This window comes from Myotis yumanensis, unplaced genomic scaffold, assembly GCF_028538775.1.
Source record: "Myotis yumanensis isolate MYYU_CA2020_CCGP unplaced genomic scaffold, mMyoYum1.0.hap1 SCAF_14, whole genome shotgun sequence".
NCBI classification, from domain to species: domain Eukaryota; kingdom Metazoa; phylum Chordata; class Mammalia; order Chiroptera; family Vespertilionidae; genus Myotis; species Myotis yumanensis.
The window spans coordinates 18,788,603-18,811,629 of record NW_027223765.1 but is presented as its reverse complement, the minus strand read 5'-3'; the positions used below and the strand labels follow the sequence as shown (position 1 = coordinate 18,811,629).

The following is a 23,027-nucleotide window of genomic DNA, read 5'->3' as shown; positions in this document are numbered from 1 at the left end:
TGAATATCTCTTGGAAAACAGCTTAAAGGAGAGTTAAATTTAGTAGAGTTCTGATCCTGTGATTTAATATTCTTGTTTTGTTTTAATACATTTTCATATTAAAAAGGAAGTATATATAAAAACAGTCTGTAAATTTTAAGCAGTCTAAATATACCGAATGGTAGCTTCATATTTTATTGGAGAGTATGGATTAGGGGGAACTCCTTTCCCAAAGATCAAAAACCATTATGGTCTAATAGGCCTTGTTTCCCTCTGGCCTAGTCAATCCTCAGGATTGGGAAGTCCCTTCTCAGGCCCCCTGGTGGGACATGACTTTTTAGGGAGAGAAGTTGGAGTGATGGTGAGTGGTCAGCATTCCATGGACTAGGGTGGTCAGTTTCCCCTTCCCAGAAGTGTGATGCTGATTCCTAACCTCTGTTGGAGGAGTTGTGTGAAAGTCAGACTTGAACTTTAAACCTCTATACTAGAACTTGCTAGTGCAGGGGAAAGTGTTCAATTTATTTTACTTTATTTTTTAAATATATTTTATTGACTTTTTTTACAGTGAGGAAGGGAGAGGGATAGAGAGTTAGAAACATCGATGAGAGAAAAACATCGATCAGCTGCCTCCTGCACACCTCCTACTGGGGATGTGCCCGCAACCAAGGTACACGCCCTTGACCGGAATCGAACCTGGGACCCTTCAGTCCGAAGGCCGATGCTCTATCCACTGAGCCAAACCGGTTAGGGCAGTGGTCGGCAAACTCATTAGTCAACAGAGCCAAATATCAGCAGTACAACGATTGAAATTTCTTTTGAGAGCCAAATTTTTAAACTTAAACTATATAGGTAGCTACATTGTTATTAACTTAATTAAGGTACTCCTAAGGCTTAGGAAGAGCCACATTCAAGGGGCCAAAGAGCCGCGTGTGGCTCGCGAGCCGCAGTTTGCCGACCACTGCGTTAGGGCACGTTCAGTTTATTTTTGCTATCACACCACAAGTCCAGAGAACTTCAGTTGGCTGATCCTACCCCTCTGCTACTTGGCCACAACACAAAATGACCTGCACCTGGGAAATAGGGGGGTGGAATTAGGATGGATTAGAAAGGTGGGAGTGGAGAAAATATGAAAATGAGATGAAAGAAAGGAGTTTGGGGGTGGGTGGGTAAGAGATATTCAGGTACAGATTGTGGCCCTCTGTAAGTGAGGAGACTTTAATCCAGTCCTCAGCTTCCAGTGAGGTTTTCACAGGGCCTCCTCAGCTTGTCAGGAAAGGGAGAGAGAGGATGGGCTGGCCAGGTCTGTGGACTGTAGGATCTGGAGACGGCTTCTGCCAGGTCTGTGCTCTGCTTGCCCAGGACTGCTAGTCAGCAGAGACTCCTGTCTGTGTTCATGAGTCCCTGCCTTTTCCCTTGGCTGGCAGCACCACCATAAAATACCTCAAAAATCGTATTTCTTGGGTGGTGTGGCAAATACCAAGTTCTGCTTATGAAAGAGAGTAAACTGTAAAATGTGTGAAAGTGAAGATTACGTGAGATTTTTTAAGTACATGGGTCATCTTTTACTTCATTTTATTACAGTATGTACAAAGTGTAGATTATATAAACCTAGTTTTTCTCTCCCTACCCTTTAAATAGGGGATAAAATGGTGTGTGTGTATATCTGATTGTCATATACTAGAAATTGGTATTTTTGCATTGGTGAAAGTAAGAAGTATAATTATTTTTATCCTCACCAGAGGATATGTTTATTGATTTTAGAGAGAGGAAGGGAGAGAATGAGAGAGAGGAAGAAAAAGAGAAAGATCCATGTGAAAGAGAAACATAGATCAAACATAGATTGGTTGTCTCCCATAAACTCCCCGACCAGAAGTTGATGTTTCTATCTCTCTCTCTCTCTCTCTCTCTGAAATCAATAAAAAAAAATGTTGTTTTTTTTAAATCAGTGGTCTCTTAGAATCACAGATATATAGTACAGTTGACCCTTCAACAGCATGGGTTTGAACTCTGTGAGTCCACTTATATGTAGATTTTCTTTTTCAATAAATACCTGTATTGTTTTTGTTCCACAGTTGGAACAAAAGATGTAGAAGGCCAATTGTATGCATCGATCTATGCCATTTTATATAGAGGCTTGAGCATGTATGCATTTTGATATAAGAGAGGTGGTTCTGGAACCAATCTCTTGTGATACCAAGGGAGGTTAGTTAAGTTTTGGGGGGAGTCAAAAGTTACCCATGGATTTTCGACTGTGAGGTGGTTGGTGCCCCCAACCCCAGTGTTGTTCAGAGATCACCTGTATATACAGTAGTTTCCTCTTGTTTGCGGTTTCTCTTCCTGCAGTTTCAGTTACCTGAAGTCAACCACAGTCCGAAAATAGTAATTGGAAAATTTCAGAAATAATTCACAAGTTTTAAGTTGCATGTTGTTCTGAGTAGTATAATGAAATCTGACTCCCATTTGGGACTTTATCATCCTTTTGTCTACCTGTTCTTTGGTCACTTAGTAGCCATCTAGGTTATCAGATAGACTGTTGTGGTGTCCCAGTGCTTGTGTTCAAATTACCCCTATTTTTCTTAATAATGGCTTCACAGTGCAAGAGTAGTGATGCTGGCAGTTCCGATATGCCAAAGATAAGCCATAAAGTGTTACTGTAAGTGAAAAGGTGAAAATTTTCAACTTAAGAAAAAAATCATATGCTGAAGTTGTTAAGGTCTGTGGTAAGAACTATTCTTCTACCTATGAAATTGCCTAAATTAAACTTTATCATAGGTATATATGTATAGGGAAAAAACTTAGTACATCTATGGTTCTGTACTATCTGAAGTTTCAGGCATCCATCCACTGGGGATCTTGGACGGTAGCCCCTGTGGATAATGGGGGGTGTCTACTGTGTCACCATTCAGGATTAAACTCGAGGCTTATTATTTGCAATGACTCCGTGTTTTCTAGGTTAATTCAGATGCTACTATGAGATTTAAAGATTTTTAGTAATTAGTTGCATGATTTTCTTCTTGAGAATAAGTTCATTTTGGAAGCTTGACCAGTTGATTCAATTGGTCAGAATAGGGGTTCTCAAATAACTGAGGAATGCAGTCTAGAATATAGAAATTCATCTAGGTGGGAAGGGTTTTTTTTGTTTTGTTTTGTTTTTCTTAAGTAACTGCCAAGAAAACACCTTTGTAAAAATCCCCATGTCCACATAGTCATGTTCTACTTGGCCCTGAATGAGTTATTGAAATTTTTTTTAACCTAAAACATGTGACTATATATACACTGCTTAATTTTTCTGAACTACTAATCCATTATGTTGATGTTAAAATGAGTGCTTCATATTGTCTCCATTTTGTATAATCTATATATATAAAAGGCTAAGCAACCGTCCGACTGGCCAGCAGGTATGACACCACTGACCACCAGGGGGCAGATGCTCAGTGCAGGAGCTGCTGACGCACCCCAGAACCAGAGAGGAGGGAGCCCGATTCCTTGCAGGGCCGGCAGGATTCCACCTTCGGCAGTGGGTTATGTTGTTGCTGGGGCACTGTCGGCCCTGAATCTGCTTTACTGCACACTTGCATTTGCATTCCACACCCTGTATGAGAGCAACTTTGCAGAGTGCCCTCTCACACTCTGGGATCCCTTGGGGGATGTCAGAGAGCCATTTTCAGCCTGATCCCCGGAGGCCAGGCCAAGGGACCCCACCTGCCAGAGGGTCCCCGCTCACTCCGCAGATGTCCTTCGAGCTGGCAGCGCCTGGCGGGGAGGGACCTCAGGAGGTTGGATCCAGGGCATGTCCAGCCCATCTCACCCACTCCCGCCCGGCTGGCCGCTACCTAATTATTTTCCTTTCAATGTGCATGAATCTGTGCACCAGGCCACTAGTATTGTTACCATATTCTTCAATTAAGTCTCAGTGAATCAAGATTGTTATTACCCTGCCACTATCCCCTCCTCCTTCTTTTTAGCAATGACATCCACAAGCAGTACTTTTATCATACCTGGAGCAGTTTAGGTTTTAGGTGAAATCTTAGACACTGAAATGTAGTCTGTATTTTGCTTCTGACTTTTTTCAGAAACTATGTACAGTTGCCAAATTCTGTATCATAATACAGAATTGGCACTGCCAGGTAGAAATGGGAAATTTAGGCAATTGTCCAGTTGATTTATGTCTAAAGAAATAATTTTGTCTTAAAAGTTCTGTTAAGAGAGAGGTCTTTTTGTTTGTTTGATTTAGCAAGATAATTACCTTTCATCTTAGCAGCTTACAATAACTAGCCTTAGTTTCTTTATCTGTTAAATGGGGACTGATAAACCAATAATACTTAGAGAATTCTGTGAGATTAATTCACTTTTAATGGTCTAAGGTCATCATTTGAAAGGTACACTGTGAGTGTGAATTATTGATACTTTTTCATTTTTCCTCACTCTAAGGGACAGTGCCTGAAATAGCTACCTTCTTTACCCCGCATGTCAAGACTGAGAAACTTAATATATACTATGATCACAACTTTTGAAATAGAATTGAATTGCTGTCATTGAAAACAGCAGGACATCTTGCAACTGTTTAAATAGCAATTCTTAGTATAATCTTTTTTGTTAAGAGAAATACAACCATTTTTAGGTATAATGTATTAACTCATTGCTCAGAGTTGTCAAGTTTGTCAGTAAATTGCTTTTTGTATTGAATAATTAGACTTGGAATTATAGAGTCTGGAGAGGTTCAAGTTCCAAAATAGAATTCTATGGCAGAAAATTATGATATATCAGTTTTTCTAAACTAAAAGGGACAATGTAAGTATAAAGCAAGATGAGTTATTTGAAAATTCCCAAAGAAGTTTTTTTATGTTAAATAGTTTCCTTTGACATGCTCTTTTGAATGCCTATTCTTTTGTTCCTCTTAGTTTAAAAACAATTTGGAACAGTAATTCATGTTTCTGGTAACAAATTAAATATTACAGAGACATTTTTAATGGAAAGCAACAGTTTTCTGTCCAAACACCCTTCTATCCTAATTTTATTTCCTTGAAGCAAACTCTTTTTGGCTGTCTCTGGGTGTAATTCTTCTGTTAGTTTTCTGCAGAACTCTAAATAATATACTTATATCTATCTATTGAATTGTTAACATGAATAATACCTTTTGACTCCTTGCTATGAAATTTGAGGATGTAGCTTGTTTACCTATTCCTCCTTTCTTTTTACTCCTCCCAGTTAAAGATAATCACTATTTCTTATTCCTTCAAATTTCAACAATATTTCTTGATTTCCTACTTTGGGGATATTAATACCCATTCTCCTTTCCATCTACTCACACCCATCTTCCATCCACTTTTAGCTGGTTTCTACTAGCTACACTTAATTTTACATCTTCAAGGTTAGTCACATTTACATTGTATAGTGCAATTACTACCCATCTTCTGTGCTTTATCTATAGTAAAAGACCAATAAATTGTCTGAACATTAAACTAATAAAAGGGTAATATGCTAATTAGACTGGGAGACCTTCCGGACGTCCTTCTGGACAAAGCCATAGTGGCAGGGCTGAGGCAGAGGCAGTTAGGGGCGATCAAGCCAGGAGGGGAGGGCAGTTGGGGGCAAGCAGGCCGGCAGGGTGCGCTAGTTGGGGGTGAGCAGGCTGGCGGGTGGGCCAGTTGGGGGTGAGCAGGCTGGCAGGTGGGCCAATTGGGGGTGACCAGGCTGGCGGGTGGGCCAGTTGGGGGTGAGCAGGCTGGCGGGTGGGCCAGTTGGGGGTGAGCAGGCTGGCGGGTGGGCCAGTTGGGGGTGAGCAGGCTGGCAGGTGGGCCAGTTGGGGGTGAGCAGGCTGGCAGGGGGGAGCAGTTAGGAGTGACCAGGCTGGCAGAGGGGGGAAGTTGGTGGTGACTAAGCCGCGGGGGTGGGGGGGTGGGGGGGGTGGGGGGCAGTAAGAGGCAACCAGGCTGGCGGGCAGGGGAAGTTAGGGGCGACCAGGCTGGCAGGGAGGGCAGTTGGGGGCGATCGGACCTGGAGGGGAGCATTTAGGCATCGATCAGGCTGGCAGGGGAGTGGTTAGGAGCAATCAGGCAGGCAGACAGGCAGGTGAGCAGTTGGGAGCCAGCAGTCCCGGATTGTGAGAGGGATGTCCGATCGGGCCTAAACCTGCAGTCGGACATCCTCCGAGGGGTCCCAGATTGGAGAGGGTGCAGGCTGGGCTGAGGGACAACCCCCCTCCCCAGTGCACGATTTTCATGCACCGGGCCTCTAGTTGTTGTATAGTCTTGTGTGTTCTCCTGGATCAGATCTTTGAGATGTCACTCATTTAATTGTGGGCAGTCTGTGCTTTATGTGCATGTAATTACATCATAGAATCCATATTAGGAGAAAATCATGTTTTGTTTTTAAAAAAATATTTTGATTGATTTCAGAGTGGAAGGGAGAGGGAGAGAGAGATGGAAACATCAATGATGAGAGAATTATTGATTGGCTGCCTCCTGCATGCCCCTCCCCCCCCCCCCCACCCACTGGGGATGGAGCCCGCAACCCCTGGCATGTGCCCTTAACCAGAATCGAACCCAGAACCCTTCAGTCACCAGGCTGACGCTCTATCCACTGAGCAAAACCAGCCAGGGTGAAAATAATGTTTTAAAAATAAAAGAGATCATGGAATTTGTCCTGGAGAACTTCCTCATTTTATAGGACAGAAAACTGAGGCTGAGAAAGAGAGAGGAAGAGAGAGAGAAAGAGCAGTTTGAGCAGGTCTACCCCCCCTCCCCCCCCCGAACTCTTAATTAATGGCATGGCAGAGTTAAAATGAAATTTTTTGACTTTGAATTTATCCGTCTTGCTCTACTTTATAATGCCTTCCCAACATTGAATCACATGGTTTAGAGAAGTGAAAATTATATTAGCAGCATGCGATTTCCTTAGGGGGTTGGTGCCAGTCCTCTTGGAGGAGTCACATATATTTTGGTAGCTCCATATTTTTGTCTTGAAAAAGATGTAGAATGAAATTGAGAGTAAATGTTTTTGTTCACATTTTTGTTTTTTAAGGCACTGTAGTCATCTATCATCCCATACACTATCACAGTAATTACCAGACAGCAGGCATCCAGCAGTAGTGAATCTCATAGTTAAAAACCAGGGCAAAGAAGAAGTGCTTTGGAGAATTTTTTTTTTTTTGTATTTACTTTAATAAAGCCTGCATTTAATAATGCATGAGTAATAGTTGAGAGCTTGCTAAGTATAGCACTGTTATTGTGTATGTATATAGGGGATAGGTACAGTTAAAAAACCAAAGAAAATAACAGTTTTTAAAAAAAATTCCCTTTTTTTATTTGCATGAAGTTCATGCAGTGACATTAAAATGAAGATTTACATATTAATAGGATAATTCTAGCAGAAGATTGAATAGTGCCAAACTTGAAAGCCTCACTCAACCTGTTCCAACCTAGGTGCTTCTGAGAGGAATACCATATGTATTTTGATAGTAGTTGCAGGTGTTGAAATGTGATCCTGATAATCATTTCTTCAATTGATTGGATCAACCAGGATGTTATGATTCAGTTTAATCTGATCATCTTTTCAGTCCTATATGGGAATGTCCTAGTACAAATCAGAAGCTGGAATGATCCATATATAATGTGGCACAAGTTTCCAATTTAAACTAGAACATTTGGTGAGTGTTATCAGTTCAGTGGTTTAAGGAAGTTTTAAGTCACAGTGCTGCCTTCCACAGGCTGTATGAAGTGATAGTGGCCAGTCTTGTTACCCTTTTGTAGGTGCATTGTCAAAACTGGTAGAAATTTGTACTTTTTTGTTATCCTATATAATAAAGATGTAATATGCAAATGGTCGTTACACCGTGAAGCATAATGACCGACCGAGTAACGACCGGATCACGAGTCAGGACGGTGATTCAAGTGGGCGGCGGAGAGCTACAGGAGGGGACAGGGCAGCAAGCTATTGGCGTGGGGGGGGGGGGGGGCGTAGAGGAAGCTACATGAGGGTAGGGCGGTGGGCAGAGAGCTACTAGAGGGTGGCAGCGAGCTACTGACGCACGGATTCGTGTGCAGGGCTAGTAGTTGTATATAATGATTTATACAGTATTATTTCAAATTAAAAACATACAAATGGGAATATTAGTGTAAAAGTATAACATTTTTAATGACATGTTAAGAGAGTGAAGACATTTTAACATAACATTTTTTGTCTTTATTTTAAAGAATTCAGAAGGAACTTGCAGAAATTACGTTGGATCCTCCTCCCAACTGTAGGTAAGTACTTGCGGATTTTTATTTATTCTCTTCTTTTGCAGAAGTTATCATTGAACTGTTGGTCTGATGTGCAACTGTTGTAGTCTTATTAGTAAAAACATTGGGTTTGGATTTAAGTGACTGTGGAAGACAGTGGTGTTTATTATTTCTGTGCATAAATGGAATATTCAGCAAGTATGTCTGTAGTGGTAGAATGGAGTTGTCAAAAAGAGTAATGAAATAACAATAAGATAATGACATTATAGGGTAACAAATACAATTATCTTTTACTTGAAGAGTTGTTGGGGCCTTAAATGATTTCTTTAATGATAGAATAATAGTGTAACTAAAATATTTGCTGTTCGATAATTATTCAGTTGTTATCTTGTTGAAAATTGATTTTTTAAAGTGGCAAAACATTAAACCGTTCTTCCTGATGTACATTATTTCTTATAGTCATCAGTTGTGACTAAGTAAGAATGGGTGATTTGAAGCAATGATATTAAATTTAAAACACTCTCTCCTTTCTGACCACATGTCATCAATTTTCTGGTCAGAATTTACTTATAGGAAGTATAAGTACTTGCCTGGAAATGATTAATGATACACAGGTACACAGAGGAAGAGGAGAGAAATAACCTCCAGCTTTATGCTGTATCTTCAGTCTGGTGCAGTAGTTGGAAGATGGCTGTTTGGCTATTTTAAGACATTTCTTTCTGTTTGATCCGAGGTCAGTGTTGGAACCAGGCCAATACAGAGTTTTCATAGTTTAAATTGGTAGTCTTGTGGATTGAAGGTGAGAGGGTAGATTACAGGAAAGTGTTTCCAGTATTGAATGCATTAGAATTTATTGTTTGATCTGATTTCCGATTTTACTGATCTTAGTTTTGTGTGAAAGTAAAGATAGCAACTACAGATATTAATGAAATGGAAAATTTTGCAGATGGATATATTGATAGTTGGCTAGTTGACAGCTATTTTGTGTAGGAAAAATTCTATTAAGGTTTATTATGTTGGTGGTGAACTTAATTTGGTTCTTTACATGAGAGTCGTATACAGTATATAAACTTGTAACAATGTTCACAGAATGTTTCAGTCAATAGAACACATTTTTTTGTTAGGTAAAACTATTGAACAATAAGACTTTTTGTCGCATTTAAGACATATTACATCAAAGCCGTTTCAGATCGGCAGATAATTATTAGGCTTTGGTGGCCAATTCATGTAAATGGATTGCAGAAGAACTCCAGTTTGAATTAAACCTAAAATCCCATTTCTTAGGATAGTATTTGCTTTACTTGTTTGAATCTTTGTTTTTAAATAAGCTGTATTTTACCACATATATTATTTTTGTAACCTTTTTACAAACAATAGATTTTTGATAGACAACTTATATACTTAAATTTCAACAACAGATTATTGGCAAAATAAACTACTTTGTTTAAATGAGCTTGTTTAAGGCTTATTTTTGATAAATGAAGTCCACATAAAATATTATGTGATGGTTAGACTGCAACTTTGCTATCAGATATATTATTTTCTAATATATTACTCTTATTTAGCCTTGACTTATTATAGATAATAATTTAACTTTGATTAAACCAACATATTGTAAACATGCCTGAAACTTGTCTGAGGAAAGAAATTACATAATGGTTATTATTTAAATAAAATAATTAAACCATGGTTCTATTTAAAGTGAAAAAGAAAAGTTTATAGTGTCATTTTAAATTTGGAGATTTACTTTTTCATTGAGCCTTTTTAGTTAATGATAGCATTACTGGTTACATAAGCTTTTTATAAACAGCATTTTTAAATGTGATGTTATACATAATAAGCTCTTCAAACAGTTTCAGGAAAGATACCTATTTTGTTGTATTTTCACCCTCTCCCAGTTTTATTGAGATATAATTGACATATATATCATTGTAGAACGGTACAGGCATACTTTGAAGACATTGTGGGTTCTGTTCCAGACCACCGTAATTAAGGGAGTAACACAATAAAGCAAGTAATAATCTTTTGCTGGTAGAAGGTCTTGCCTTCAATTTGTAAAAGACATGTCTGTGACGCTCAGTAAAATGAAGCACTACTAGTATAAATTGAGGTGTGCCTGTATCTACTTTGATTAATTTGTTTGCTTATGGGACTTTGCAAGGAAATCCACTTAATGGTATGAAGATTGGATACCAATAAGTTTGCTTTAGAAGTGAGGCTGAAGTCTGTGGTGCAGTGGCTTTGGCTCCTTTTATTGATCCAAAGTAGTTGATTAGACGGAATCAAGCAGAGATAAAGATCCTGTCCACCACCTTCATGGATGTGGTGCTCCCCTTTGGCAAGCAAAGGATCCTCTATTCTGTTGCTGATTGGTAAGTGGTGATTAGTTCTACATTCTCTATGTGCTTGTGCTACTTAATACAGGTGTGTTCAGTGTGTTTGTTAAGTGGATTACTGTGGTTTTTGCATTGCTTGGTGTCAAATATTTGATTGTGGTTTATAGTAAATCTGCCTATCTGTATTTCATTGAGAATGTGGTTACTGTCTTCAGAAAGAGAAGTTAGAGCATACTTTTAGTTTGGTTCATTTTTGGCATAAAGTTTGACAGTGCTTTTGTAGTTGATATTTTAAAAGTTCTGTGCTTGACTGCACATCTGTCCTAATGGTTATAATGAATTAATTTCTAGAAGTCTAGTAAATTAAAGCTATCTACCTCATAGAAGAAGTCAAAATTTCATTCCTCTCATACTCCCTTTTTGTCTTACGTTTCCCAGTAATGCATGCCTCTCAAACCTTTTGGTTGCTTGGGTAGTGGCGAGCTTGCTATCACAGATAAAGATTATGTGTGAGGAGACATCTGTGGGTTTACCTGTTTAGGCAATTGGAGTGGAGGAGGATTTTTATCGATTGTCTCAGTGGGAGAGGGTGGGTGTCGCATTCCACTTAAAGTGTGGTTTAGTATTATTTTCTGGAACCTTAACAGACTAGAAGAGCCCAGTTTTGTGTGTATATCAGGTCAGAGATGGGACTTCTGAATTTTGGTGCATCTCTTACATGATGCCCAGTTAAGCAATTCTTGGAATCATATTGAAAGAACTAACTAGCCTGTGTTTAAGTATTGAACTTGTTGTGGATATAAAATCTCCCTGAATTATATCACTCAGTTTAGGTAGATAAGTTTATGTAAGGCAGCGGTTCTCAACCTGTGGGTTGCCAACCTGTGGGTCTCGACCCCTTTGGGGGTCGAACGACCCTTTCACAGGGGTCGCCTAAGACCATCGGAAAACACATATATAATTACATATTGTTTTTGTGATTAATCACTATGCTTTAATTATGTTTAATTTGTAACAATGAAAATACATCCTGCATATCAGATATTTACATAACAGTAGCAAAATTACAGTTATGAAGTAGCAACAAAAATAATTTTATGGTTGGGGGTCACCACAATATGAGGAACTGTATTAAAGGGTTGCAGCATTAGGAAGGTTGAGAACCACTGTTGATATACGTGTTTTCCGATGGTCTTAGGCGACCCCTGTGAAAAGGTCGTTGACCCCCAAAGGGGTCGTGACCCACAGGTTGGCGACCCACAGGTTGAGAACCACTAATGGCATTTTTAGAGGAAGTTATTGTTTAATTCTTTTTCAGGTTTTGAAGAAACCTGACCATTATTTTAAAAAAGTATCCACAAAATACTTTGCTAATAGGTTGAATTATTTCTTTGTATAGGAAACACATGCCTGTACATCTTGCAGTTTTCTTTTATGTTGTCTTTGGGGTAAAAAGGCAACAATATAGTTTTTTATAATAAAGCTGAGTTTGATTATGAGTTTTAAAAAAATTACAATGTAAGCGTTAATGTTTGTAAACCAAACTTTGTGATACACCTAAGACAAAGTTTCTGTTCATCTGTAGAGCCATATGCATAGAAAATTATACATAATTTGAGTGAAATCTGGTTTTATACTTAAGTATTTCCTATAAATAGTGGATATATTTGCTTGGCCTCAGCTCTTATCATGGATAACATAATTGGCCTATAAGATTTGCAAGGGTTCTATTTTGAGGTCTCTGCAGATTCATAAATGTTTTCATATTGCCAGCAGAGTTGAAGGTGCTTAGCTGTTGGTTAGCAGTGCTTAGTACCTCAGTGCCTCGCACACCAGCTTAGCTGGATTGAATGGGTAAAATTCATGCTGTATCTTTACAGACATGCTGTACCTTTGCAGAGTTCTAACAGGTAGAATTGCTGCCCCTTGTAAATGTTGTATTAGTTTTATGAGCATGGAAATGGGACAGAGATTCTTACTACTGTTTGAAAGTAGAGACTACAGTAAAATGATTGGTTTGGGTTTTGATTTTTTATTTAGTACTTTAGCAAGTAAAAGGAGGAAATACTAAAACAGAGGATGTAGTTCAGTTTTACTAGCAGTTTTCACTTTTTATTGCTATGTTTCAGTGACCTACAATTCATTGAACACAGGCTCTGCTTTACTTTTTAGAATAATTGTAATAGCTTTATTGAGATGTAAAGTGTAAAATTCAGTCGCTTTTAGTATATTCACAGAGTTGTGTAACCATCATAATCAATTTTACAATGTATTGATCACCCCAAAAAGATACACCATATCTCTTAGCAGTTACTACTTCCTCATTTCCTCCAACTCTCCCACCACCCAGTCCTAGGCAGCCTTCCTCTACTTTCTGTCTCTATGGATTTTCCTATTCTGGACATTTCATTATAAAGGGAATCATACAATATGTGGTCTTTTGTGACTGGCTTCTTTCACAAAGCATAATGTTTTTCAAGGTTCATGCATGTATAACATGCGTCAGTGTTTTATTTCTTCTTACTTATATAATATCCTGTTGTGCGGATATACTATATTTAACCATTCATCTGTTGATGGACATTTAGGTTGTTTTCACCCTTTGGCTATTATGAATAATGCTGTGGACATTTTTGTACAGGTTTTGTGTGGACATCAGTTTTCATTTTTATAGGAGTGGAATTGCTGGATCATATAGTACCTTTTGGGGAACTGCCAGATTATATCCCAAAGTGGCTGCACCATTTTCCCTTCCCTTCAAGGGGGAGAGTTTCAAGTTTCCCACAGCCTGGGCAGTTTTTATTGTCTATCTTTTTTATGATAGCCATCCTAGTAGGTGTGAAGCAGTATGTCATTGTGGTTTTGATTTGCATTAATTACCATGATGGATAGTAATGATGACTACCATCTTTTCATATTGACCATTTTTATGTCTTCTTTGGAAAAATATTTATTCAGGTCCTTTGTCCATTTTTAAATTGTCTTTTTACTATGGAGTTGTAATTGTTCTTTATTTTTGATACAAGTCCTGTATTAGATATATGATTTACAAATACCTTCTTCTATTTGGTGGCTATATTTTTCACTTTCTTGATAGTGACATTTGAAGCAAAAAAGTTTTACATTTTGATAAAGTCCAGTTAATCTATATATTTTTTCTGTTTTTGCTTGTGTGTTTGGTGTTATTTCTAAGAAACCATTGGTTAATCCAAGACGCTGAAGATTTATGCCTATATTTTTCTTGTGTTTTTTTGTTTAGCTTTTATGTTTTGGTCTCTGATTCATCTTGTATATGTTGTGAGATAGAGGATCAACTTCATTCATTTCCTTGTGGATACCCAATTATCTCAGTACCATTTGCTCAAAAGACCATTTTCCCCATTGAATTTTCTTGACATCCTTGTTGAAAAACGAATGGATCCTAAATGTGAAGTTTTATTTTTGAACTCTCAATTTTATTGCTTTGACCTATATGTCTGTCATTATGCCAGTACCACAAAGCCTTTAGCTACAGTACCTGTAGCTTTGTAGTAACTTTTGAATCAGAAACTGTAAATCCTATAACTGATTTACTTTTCATTGTCTTAACAAATTAGTTAAGGTATTCCCAGTATAGAAGAGGCCAGTACCTAACCATTATCTCACCTTACTGTTGGTGAGAGCCATTAAATAGAGGAAAATGTATTTTCCAAATTATAGTAATGAAAATAGTATGTAGGGAAAATTGTTTTGAAAACATTTTTCAAAACTATATCAAAGAACAGGAAGGCATTGAGATAGAAATTGGGGACAGTGTCTAAATAGGTTTGATCTCTAGAACAATGGTCGCCAACCTTTCGGACCTCATGGACCACCAGTCATCCGTGGACCATTGGTTGGCGACTGCTGTTCCAAAGGTTTCCTTAAACCAGCAGTCGCCAACCTTTCGGACCTCATGGACCACCAATGGTCCGCGGATCACCGGTTGGTGACCGCTGCTCTAGTAAGAGCCACCAGTGCACTAATTGTTTTCCTAATTGGTCATTGTAGTAATATTTATATAGCATTTTGTAGCTTTTCAAGGATTTTTATGTATGATGTCATTTAGTCTTTTTAACCACTCTGGGATGTCTGGGGTTAAGCAACTTGCTCAGGGTTACACAACTAGAAATGGTTGATTTGGATTTAATCCCAGGGTTTTTTTAAAATCTTTCATTCTTTATTTTTTCACATATGTGAGAAGCTAGAGAAATAAACTCAAAATTACATTTGTGGCTATTTGTGATTCAATTAAGAAAAAAGAAAATAAAAAATCACATGCAAGGCGATCTCAAATATTATTTATACTATGTTTAACTTGAATTCTGTGAGACAATATTTAGCTGGAACCTTTGAAAAGTAACTTTTTTTAGTATAGCGATTTCTATCACACTCCCCAGTGTGTGTGCTTTTTGCATACATATGTTATAATTAGCACTTATCCAGGTAAAGGATTTCTTTATATTTGACAGGTCTTCACTCAGTGTTTGTACATGTCTGCCTTCTTAATGCCATATTGACACTGTTACTCTACCTAATTCTAGGTCATGTTCCCCTACAGTTCACGTTAGTATTTACTGAGGGCTTAATATTAGATCTGTGCTAGGTCAAGTGTAGGCTATCCTGGTATACCAGGTAGGTATCCAGTTGTAGTTCTTAATCCTTAAAGATCTGGTTACAACTAATTGGGATATAAAATATACAGATCCTTAGAGAACCAAGAGTAGGAGAATGATGGTACTATGTATTGATAGAAACTGCCAATATCTATGGCTTCTGCAAATCTTAAAATTGATAATGCTTTCCCTTTTTACATTAGTAGTCCAGAAGCTAATAGCCTTATTTACTTTATAACATCAGTGATTAACCGCATTTTGTGTAGAAACCTTAACTCTGTTTGTGTTTTATTTTCCTACTTTTCTCCCCCCTTTTATATCTATATCTTCATTTTGTACTTTACACTACATAAAAATTTTAAGCTATCTTAGAATTTTCTTGGAGTAAGGCAGATTATCTATCTTCTATCTATATATATAAAAGCCTAAGTGACCGTCTGACCATCCAGCCAGTACTTATGACACGCACTGACCACCAGGGGGCAGATGCTCAACTCAGGAGCTGCCATGACACGCACTGGCCATTTAAAATGAAACAGCACTGCAGATCTGGTGCTGACAAACCAACATTCGGCTTCTGCCAAGTGGGACACAGGCCCCACCACCACCCCAGAGCGACAGCCCACCAAATCGCAGCCAACGCTGCCAAGACCCCATGGCGCAAAATGTGGCCCACAGCCCAGTCCAGCCCAGAAACAGTGGCTGTGGGTGCAGGGTAATGATGTCACATGGCAACGCCCGGCTTCCTCTCCCTAGCGACTAGCCTCCTTGGAGTTTCTTCAGCCCAGGAATCCGACTTGCTTTATACCCAGATGCAAACATTTTACAGTTTAACCAAATGTCTGAGAAGTGTTTTCATGTGCCTCATGTCATTTGATCCTCACGGAAGTCCTGGAGTAGGTAGATAGGAGACTCAGTGGAATCCTATTTTCTTTTCATTAGCCGGAAAATGGAGATTTAGAAAGCTTAGAAACTTGACTCGACTGAAAAGAAGTAAGAAATGGTGGAACTTGAAAATGACTTCAGGTTTTCTCACTGTGCAGAATATAGTCAAACACTGCTGCAGTTAAATATTTTACCCTTTGTTCTCCCTGTGTGAGCTTCAATAATAATCTGCTTGGTGTTGATATTTACTGCTGTGTGGCTGACAATTGCCTGAAAGAGAAGTTGGGGTGCTTCACTGGGCTGGGAAAAGTTTAGCTAAATCAGAAAGCAGGTCTAATTAAGCAAGTTTATTCTCTCCATATAAAAGGCTAAGTTGACTCGCGCATGCACGATACATATAAAGCTCTCGCTGGCGCCAATCACACGCGTGTGTTTCCATCTGTCATTGTTGATCATGAATTTGGTTGACACTTCTTTTATAGAGAAAGGGCGAATAGCAATATTAAAATATTTGCTCTAGTTAATTTCCTTTCAATGTGCACGAATTTGTGTACCAGGACACTAGTTGGTAAATAAACAATATGAATAACTAAAAGGTATTACAAATGTATATTGGTTTAGTGGAATGCTGGAGTGCCTCTCAGGAGGAGTCATTAACATGGTAACGTTTAAATATACATTGAGGGTCTACGTTATCTAGGATACTGAGTTCATATCCATCTTTTTCTTTTAGTGTAGATAATTGAGGAATATTTTTATTTATCCCTATGAGTTTTTTACTCCATTGTTGCAGTGTCCAGTGGTTTTGCATGAACTTTATGAAGACAAAAGTCTTTAAGTAACATTTGGTATGCACTAAGTCAGTGTTCGGCAAACTGCGGCTCAGCAAACCGCAGCTTGCGAGCCACATGCTGCTCTTTGGCCCCTTGAGTGTGGCTCTTCCACAAAGTACCGGCTCTTCCACAAAATACCAACTTCTGCGCATGGGCCATGAAGTTTCAACCGCACTGTACATGTGCGCCTGCACGTGGTATTTTGTAGAAGAGCCACACTTAAGGGGCCAAAGAGCCTCATGTGGCTTGCGAGCCGTGGTTTGCCGACCACGGCACTAAGTGGTTAGGACAGCTGAAGAATTATTTGGACTGTCACCTGCAGGTTGGATAGCTGAAGAGTTGGAGTGTGTGTACAGCAGTGATGGTGAGCCTTTTGAGCCCGGCGTGTCAGCATTTTGAAAAACCCTAACTTAACTCTGGTGCCGTGTCACATATAGAAATTTTTTGATATTTGCAACCATAGTAAAACAAAGACTTATATTTTTAATATTTATTTTATATATTTAAATGCCATTTAACAAATAAAAATCAACTAAAAAAATGAGTTCACGTGTCAACTCTGACACGTGTGTCATAGGTTCGCCATCACTGGTGTACAATGTGACATAGAATGAGAAAGCATGTTCCTACCTTCTGTTTCATTGGCATTTCAGAGTTTCAAACTTATGTTCTTATTTTCCTCCCTTCTTTTATGAAGTTTAAGGTGTATTCCTTGGTTATTGCCAAGAGTATACAGTATTGGCAAAAGTAGTTTTACAGGTGTGAGTATGGGAACCAGAGTTTATTGTATTCTTATTAATTGTATTATTTATTTGTATTACAACTCTAAACCTACTTTTGCCCACCCTGTATGTATGGTTTTCTTCTTGCCTTTACCTTGAGGCTGACTTTCACCTGGCCACAACCAACACAGAGCCTTAAGGGCTTGTTACTTGAAATGGGGAACTCCAGGTGTCATTGTTTGCTGTCATGTACCTTTAGTTCAAAACTGTTCTTGAGGAAGACATAGCTGCTTCATATTTCAAAATGTCATTTTTAATATCTGCCTTTAACTATAGGTTTTAAAATGTTTATTTTGTAATAAAAGAAAATGTTGAGGGTGATAAAATGAGTTTAATGTCTATTACTTTTGGTTTTATATATATATATTTTTTCCCTGTTATTTATTGCTTTAACAACAGTACAAGAATGTGTTTGGAAAAAAAATATAGTAAATGATCACACTGGGATTATATTTTATAATAGCAGCAGAACATTTTTCACTGTTTTAGGTTTGCCCAGGTTTATAACTGGTTATAATTTCAGATTTATTACCTAAGCACTTTAGATAGAAAGTGTAATATTATGCTCTAATATGTAATATTTTAATTCCCATAGCTATTTTATCTTTTAAGATGTCCTGAAAACTATATTTTTAGCACACCCAAAGCATATCTTTGTAGTGATTATTACATTTTTTGACTTAAATATCTTTTATCAACTATGCATTATAGCAAATAACAAGTAAAACTATTTTGTTAGTGTATTTTATTTTGAAAAAAATACAAATTTTGATTTTTAAGTTTATGTCGTCAGAGTTTGCTTTTTTGACTATGTTTTCTGTAAATGTTCATTTAGAACTGTTTATTTAGAATGACTCCGTACTTTAGGGATTTATTGGGATGCCTTTAAAGATATATCTAAAATCCATATTTGTGCAGAAGCAGCATGTTATTCTAAAATGTATAATAGAATCAGGCAGAGCCATAAGCTGAAATTGATTCTCTGTTCCATTTCATAGCAGGTAGACTCTCTCTCCATTCTCACCTATAATGGAAGATAGTAATAATGTGAAATGGCCGAAAGGAGAGCCAGCGCCCTCATACTGGAGCTGAGATTTCTGCATTGGCACTTGCTGTTCACTAACATCTAGTGCCCCTTCTATCCCACTCCACACTGTTTTCAGTTGTCCTGCTGCTTCATATTACAACCATTTTTTCTATTTTACCCAAAGGGTGAGAACTCTTTCTTTAATTTCTATATTTCAAATCTCAGTATTCAGTTGATATTCAATACATCTATGAATAAATAAATAGTTAATTATACTAGGGAGCTAACAGCTATTGAAAACTTCCAGTGTTTGAGTGCTTCACCAGCATTATCTCATTTTATCTTCATGGCTATCATTGAAGTAAATACTAGTTTTAGACAGTATAGAATTTTATAGGTGGGAAGACAGGCTAATAGAGATTAAGTAACTTGTCCAATGTCTCACAGCATGTAGGTAACACAACTAGGATTTCAACCTTGGTGTTTCAGACTTTAGAGCCCAAGTGTTTTGAGTCTTTGCTGTGCTTTCTTCCACTTGCAAAATATAGGTGAATCAACCTAGAATAGCACTGCCCCAGGAGAACCTTCTGTTATAATGAAAGTGTTCTATATGTTGTCCAACGCAACTACTAGTCATTTGTGATTATTTTGTACTTGAAAGGAGGCTAGTCAATTGAATTAATGAATTTTAAATTTTACTTAATTTTAATTTAGGTAGCCGTATGTGACTAGTAACTACTGTATTTCACAGCACAGCACATATCTAGAAAAATAATAACTTATCAAGCTTAAATTGGTGCTTAATTTTAATTTGGGGTAAGAATAAACTGCCAGGTCATTTTGGACTTTTAACATGGTGCTTGTAGTTATGTAATTATACCATAGTAGAGGCCTAGTGCACGAAATTCATGCACGAGGGGAGGGGCCCCCTTAGCCCAGCCTGCACCCTCTCCAATCTGGAACCCCTCAGGGGATGTCTGACTGCTGGATTAGCCTAACCGCTCACCAGCCTGCCGGCCTAGTCGCCCCTCACTGCCCCCCACCCCCCGCCAGTCTGGTAGCCCCTCACTGCCCCCCCATTTCGGCCTGGTTGCCCTCAACTGTCCCCCCCTGCTGGCCTGGTCACCCCCAGCTGCCCCCCTTCCGGTCTGGTTGTCCTCAACTGTCCCCCCCCCCCCCCCCACTGGCCTGGTCTCCCCCAACTGCCCCCCTGCCAGCCTGGTCACCCCCAACTGCCCCCCTTCCGGTCTGGTTGTCCTCAACTGCCCCTCCTCCCCCGCTGGCATGGTCTCCCCCAACTGCCCCCCCCGCTGGCCTGGTTGCCCTCAGCTGCCCCCCCCCCCCAGCCTGTTCGCCCCACGCAGCCTGCGGTTAAGTCGTTTGGTCGTCCCTCACTAACACCCCTGCCAGCCTTGTCACCCCACAAAGCCTGCTGTTTGGTCGTCTGTCCGGTTGTTTTGGTCGTGATGGCCCCTGGCTTTTTATATATTAGGATAAGTACAAATCCTAGTTGTTTGCAAAGTAGGATCATAGCACTGTTGGATATCAGACAAATATTTGTTTTCCTCTCCACTCACTTCCCACCAACGATGATTATGATCTAAGAGTCAGGGACTCTTAAATACTATTATTTTTTAGAGTGTAGAAGATCCTCATTAATATTATGAAGTATTTTTTAAAACTTCTTAAAAAAATGAAAGCAATATTGCAAATCGTTGTTTTTAGATAGACTCATAGAATATTGAAAGTGGAAAACATGATCTGGCACTCTCTCTAGCCCAGAAAAATGGTGTTTTCCCAAGACATACAGTTTAATGACAAAGCCAAAACTAGCATTCAGTTCTGCTAGTTCAGTGTGTTGCTTATTTCATAGGTACATTTTATACACTTAGGACATTTAGATACAACTAATATAGGAAAATTGGGAATTGTTATTTGTGACAGTGAAGTACATTTGAAAGGAATTGCAGTTATTTTATCTGGAGAAGTGAGGGGGCCATAATAGCTGTGTTTTACTGTTTTCAGAGCCATAAAATGGAAGAGAGATTAATTTTATTCTGTGTTTGATTTCAGGGATTTAGAACTAGCACTGCTGTGTTAAATTAGAAGAAAATAATTTTCTTCTTGATATAAAGGCTTCACCTTCAGTCAGCTGTCCAGAGAAATAATGGGCGGCATCAGGAGGGAATACGTGCCCCTTCTCTGGAGGAATTAAAAATGAACCTGTTTGCTATTTCAGAGGATTGTAGATGCCAAATGCGAGGTAGTACTAGAATGCTGTTTTCCAGCAGCTGGACCCTAGACAAGTGATATATATTTTTATCAGCTTTTGTCCTCTTTACCCATGGATTATGACTCATTTTTCCTCTTTTCTTTGCCCTTTTGGAGCCTGAGGTACATAATTTATGTGGTTTAATGGCCTGACAATTTAAAGCAGCCTGTTTGTTATTAGTTCCATGTCTGAATTAATAAGTGAGACTTTTATTTCTTTCTATACTCATAATTTTTAAATTTATAAGAAAAGGATAATATATGAATGACATGAGGAAATCAGAGCCTTGTGTGGTGGGCTTTAGGCACATAAATTAATAGCCATCAATTTGATAGGTCCCAGATTATTAAATATTGTTTCATATATCCCACTCATCTACTTTAGTCAAGAAATATGAATATTACTGTTAATCACATCAACATAAATTAAGTTAATTATCTAATGCAAATCGTTTGAATGTTCATTTGGACAGTATATATTCCTTCAAGTCTATCAAACTATGTAACAAACTGGAATTTTCATGGTTTCCTCCTCTGCCCTTTGGTCCAGGAAAAAGGAACATTGTTTGCATCCTTATGGTTTATTTGGGATGTGTTTCTTCTACATAAGTTTTCCATGGGCCAAGAAATTTTAGAATTAGAAGAAAATTCAAAGTTTTACAGAAACTACCACGGTTCTTTACATATACATGTGGATTTTGTTTCATTTATGGTTTTGCTGATTAAGAGACATTAATTTTAAAACTTTTCTCCAATATTATTAAAAAATAGCTGTCATATCTATCTTTAGGCTAGGGTAAAATTCTGTGGCCTAATGCACCAGAGCCTACTGATCTGAGACCTACATGCAAATGATGAACTGGAAGGTGACATTCAGCTGCATGTGCTGGAGGAAATTCTTGCCTGAAGTTAGCAAAGTTTCTGAAGAGTGGCAAAACTGCTTACTGCTTTAAGCAATTACCATTTTGGTTTTAGGCTCCCCCACATGTGCAGTCTTTGGATTCCAGGTGGCCTGGTAGTGAGAAAGGGGTCTACAGGAGGGGACTGGCACTAGCTTGAGCTTGGCGGGGTAGGGTAGGGTGGTCTAGAATCTGAGAAAGTAGAACTGTAGGGGTTTGGGAGTCAGGCAGCCCCTTGACTAAGGTAGGATAGGATTGGATAGAAGGAGTCTTTCTCAGTTCTTTCTGACTTAACTATGACATTCTCCAGTATAAGAGAAAAGATTTTCCTTCTTAGCCAAGCCTGTGCATCACTTAAGTAAATGCCCTACAAACAGCCTGGTTTATAAATGACATTTAACAGTGTTACGATCCTACTTTGCAAACACCTGGGATCTGAGGTGAGGGAAAGGACGGATAAATTTTCAGAGGAGGCAAAGGAATTAAATTTACTATCCTATTGTATTGCTGTCAAATCCTTTAGAAATTTTGAGTTTGTAAATAGATATTTTGTCTTAGGTGATTCTTTAATACATTGAGACAAATCCTTGTGCATTGTGCTCTAAATTTGTGTCCAAGTGGCTTTAGTTACTGCAGTACCAAAAGAACCTTATTATAAGTTAGCTTTGCCTAAAAGGTTAAAATAAACCTTAAAGACAATATTAGAAGTAGCCTATACTTTATGTAGCAGAGTTACTTGTTCTTAATTATCTGCATTAATGGGAAATTAATAGTTCACTATGTAGTAGAAGGTGAAAATACATAGAATTTAAAAACCATGGAATAAGAAGTATATATAGTATTCTGTATGTATTATAATGGACAAAGTGTTCTAAGTATTAAATTCAGGGTAGCGTACTCAAATATGTAAATATAGGTATTATAAAACATTTAATACTTATAAAAATTATCATGGTTGTTATCTAAAATTAATTTTGTCTCCTTCATCCAATTATGTATGGGCCAGCAGGGAGAAGTTTGCTAAGTAGTTTTTCCAATTTTTTAGTTCACATGAGGTGTGGGCTGGGTTGCTGACAGAATCTTCTTGCAGAAAAATAGTGTTATACATAGTGTCATCATTCTTCATACTTGAAATATTCTTTTGTTTCCCTGTTTCCGT

The 23,027-nt window shown here is 38.3% G+C and overlaps 1 protein-coding gene across 1 annotated transcript in view; it reads left to right on the top strand.

Moving 5' to 3' along the window:
* UBE2E2 (ubiquitin conjugating enzyme E2 E2) overlaps nucleotides 1-23,027 on the top strand; it is a 248,633-nt gene that overhangs the window by 6,376 nt on the left and 219,230 nt on the right. Inside the window, exon 3 of the mRNA XM_070433331.1 lies at nucleotides 8,175-8,225. Within this exon, the coding sequence (XP_070289432.1) occupies nucleotides 8,175-8,225 (51 nt within the window). The remainder of the gene's footprint in view (nucleotides 1-8,174; nucleotides 8,226-23,027) is intronic.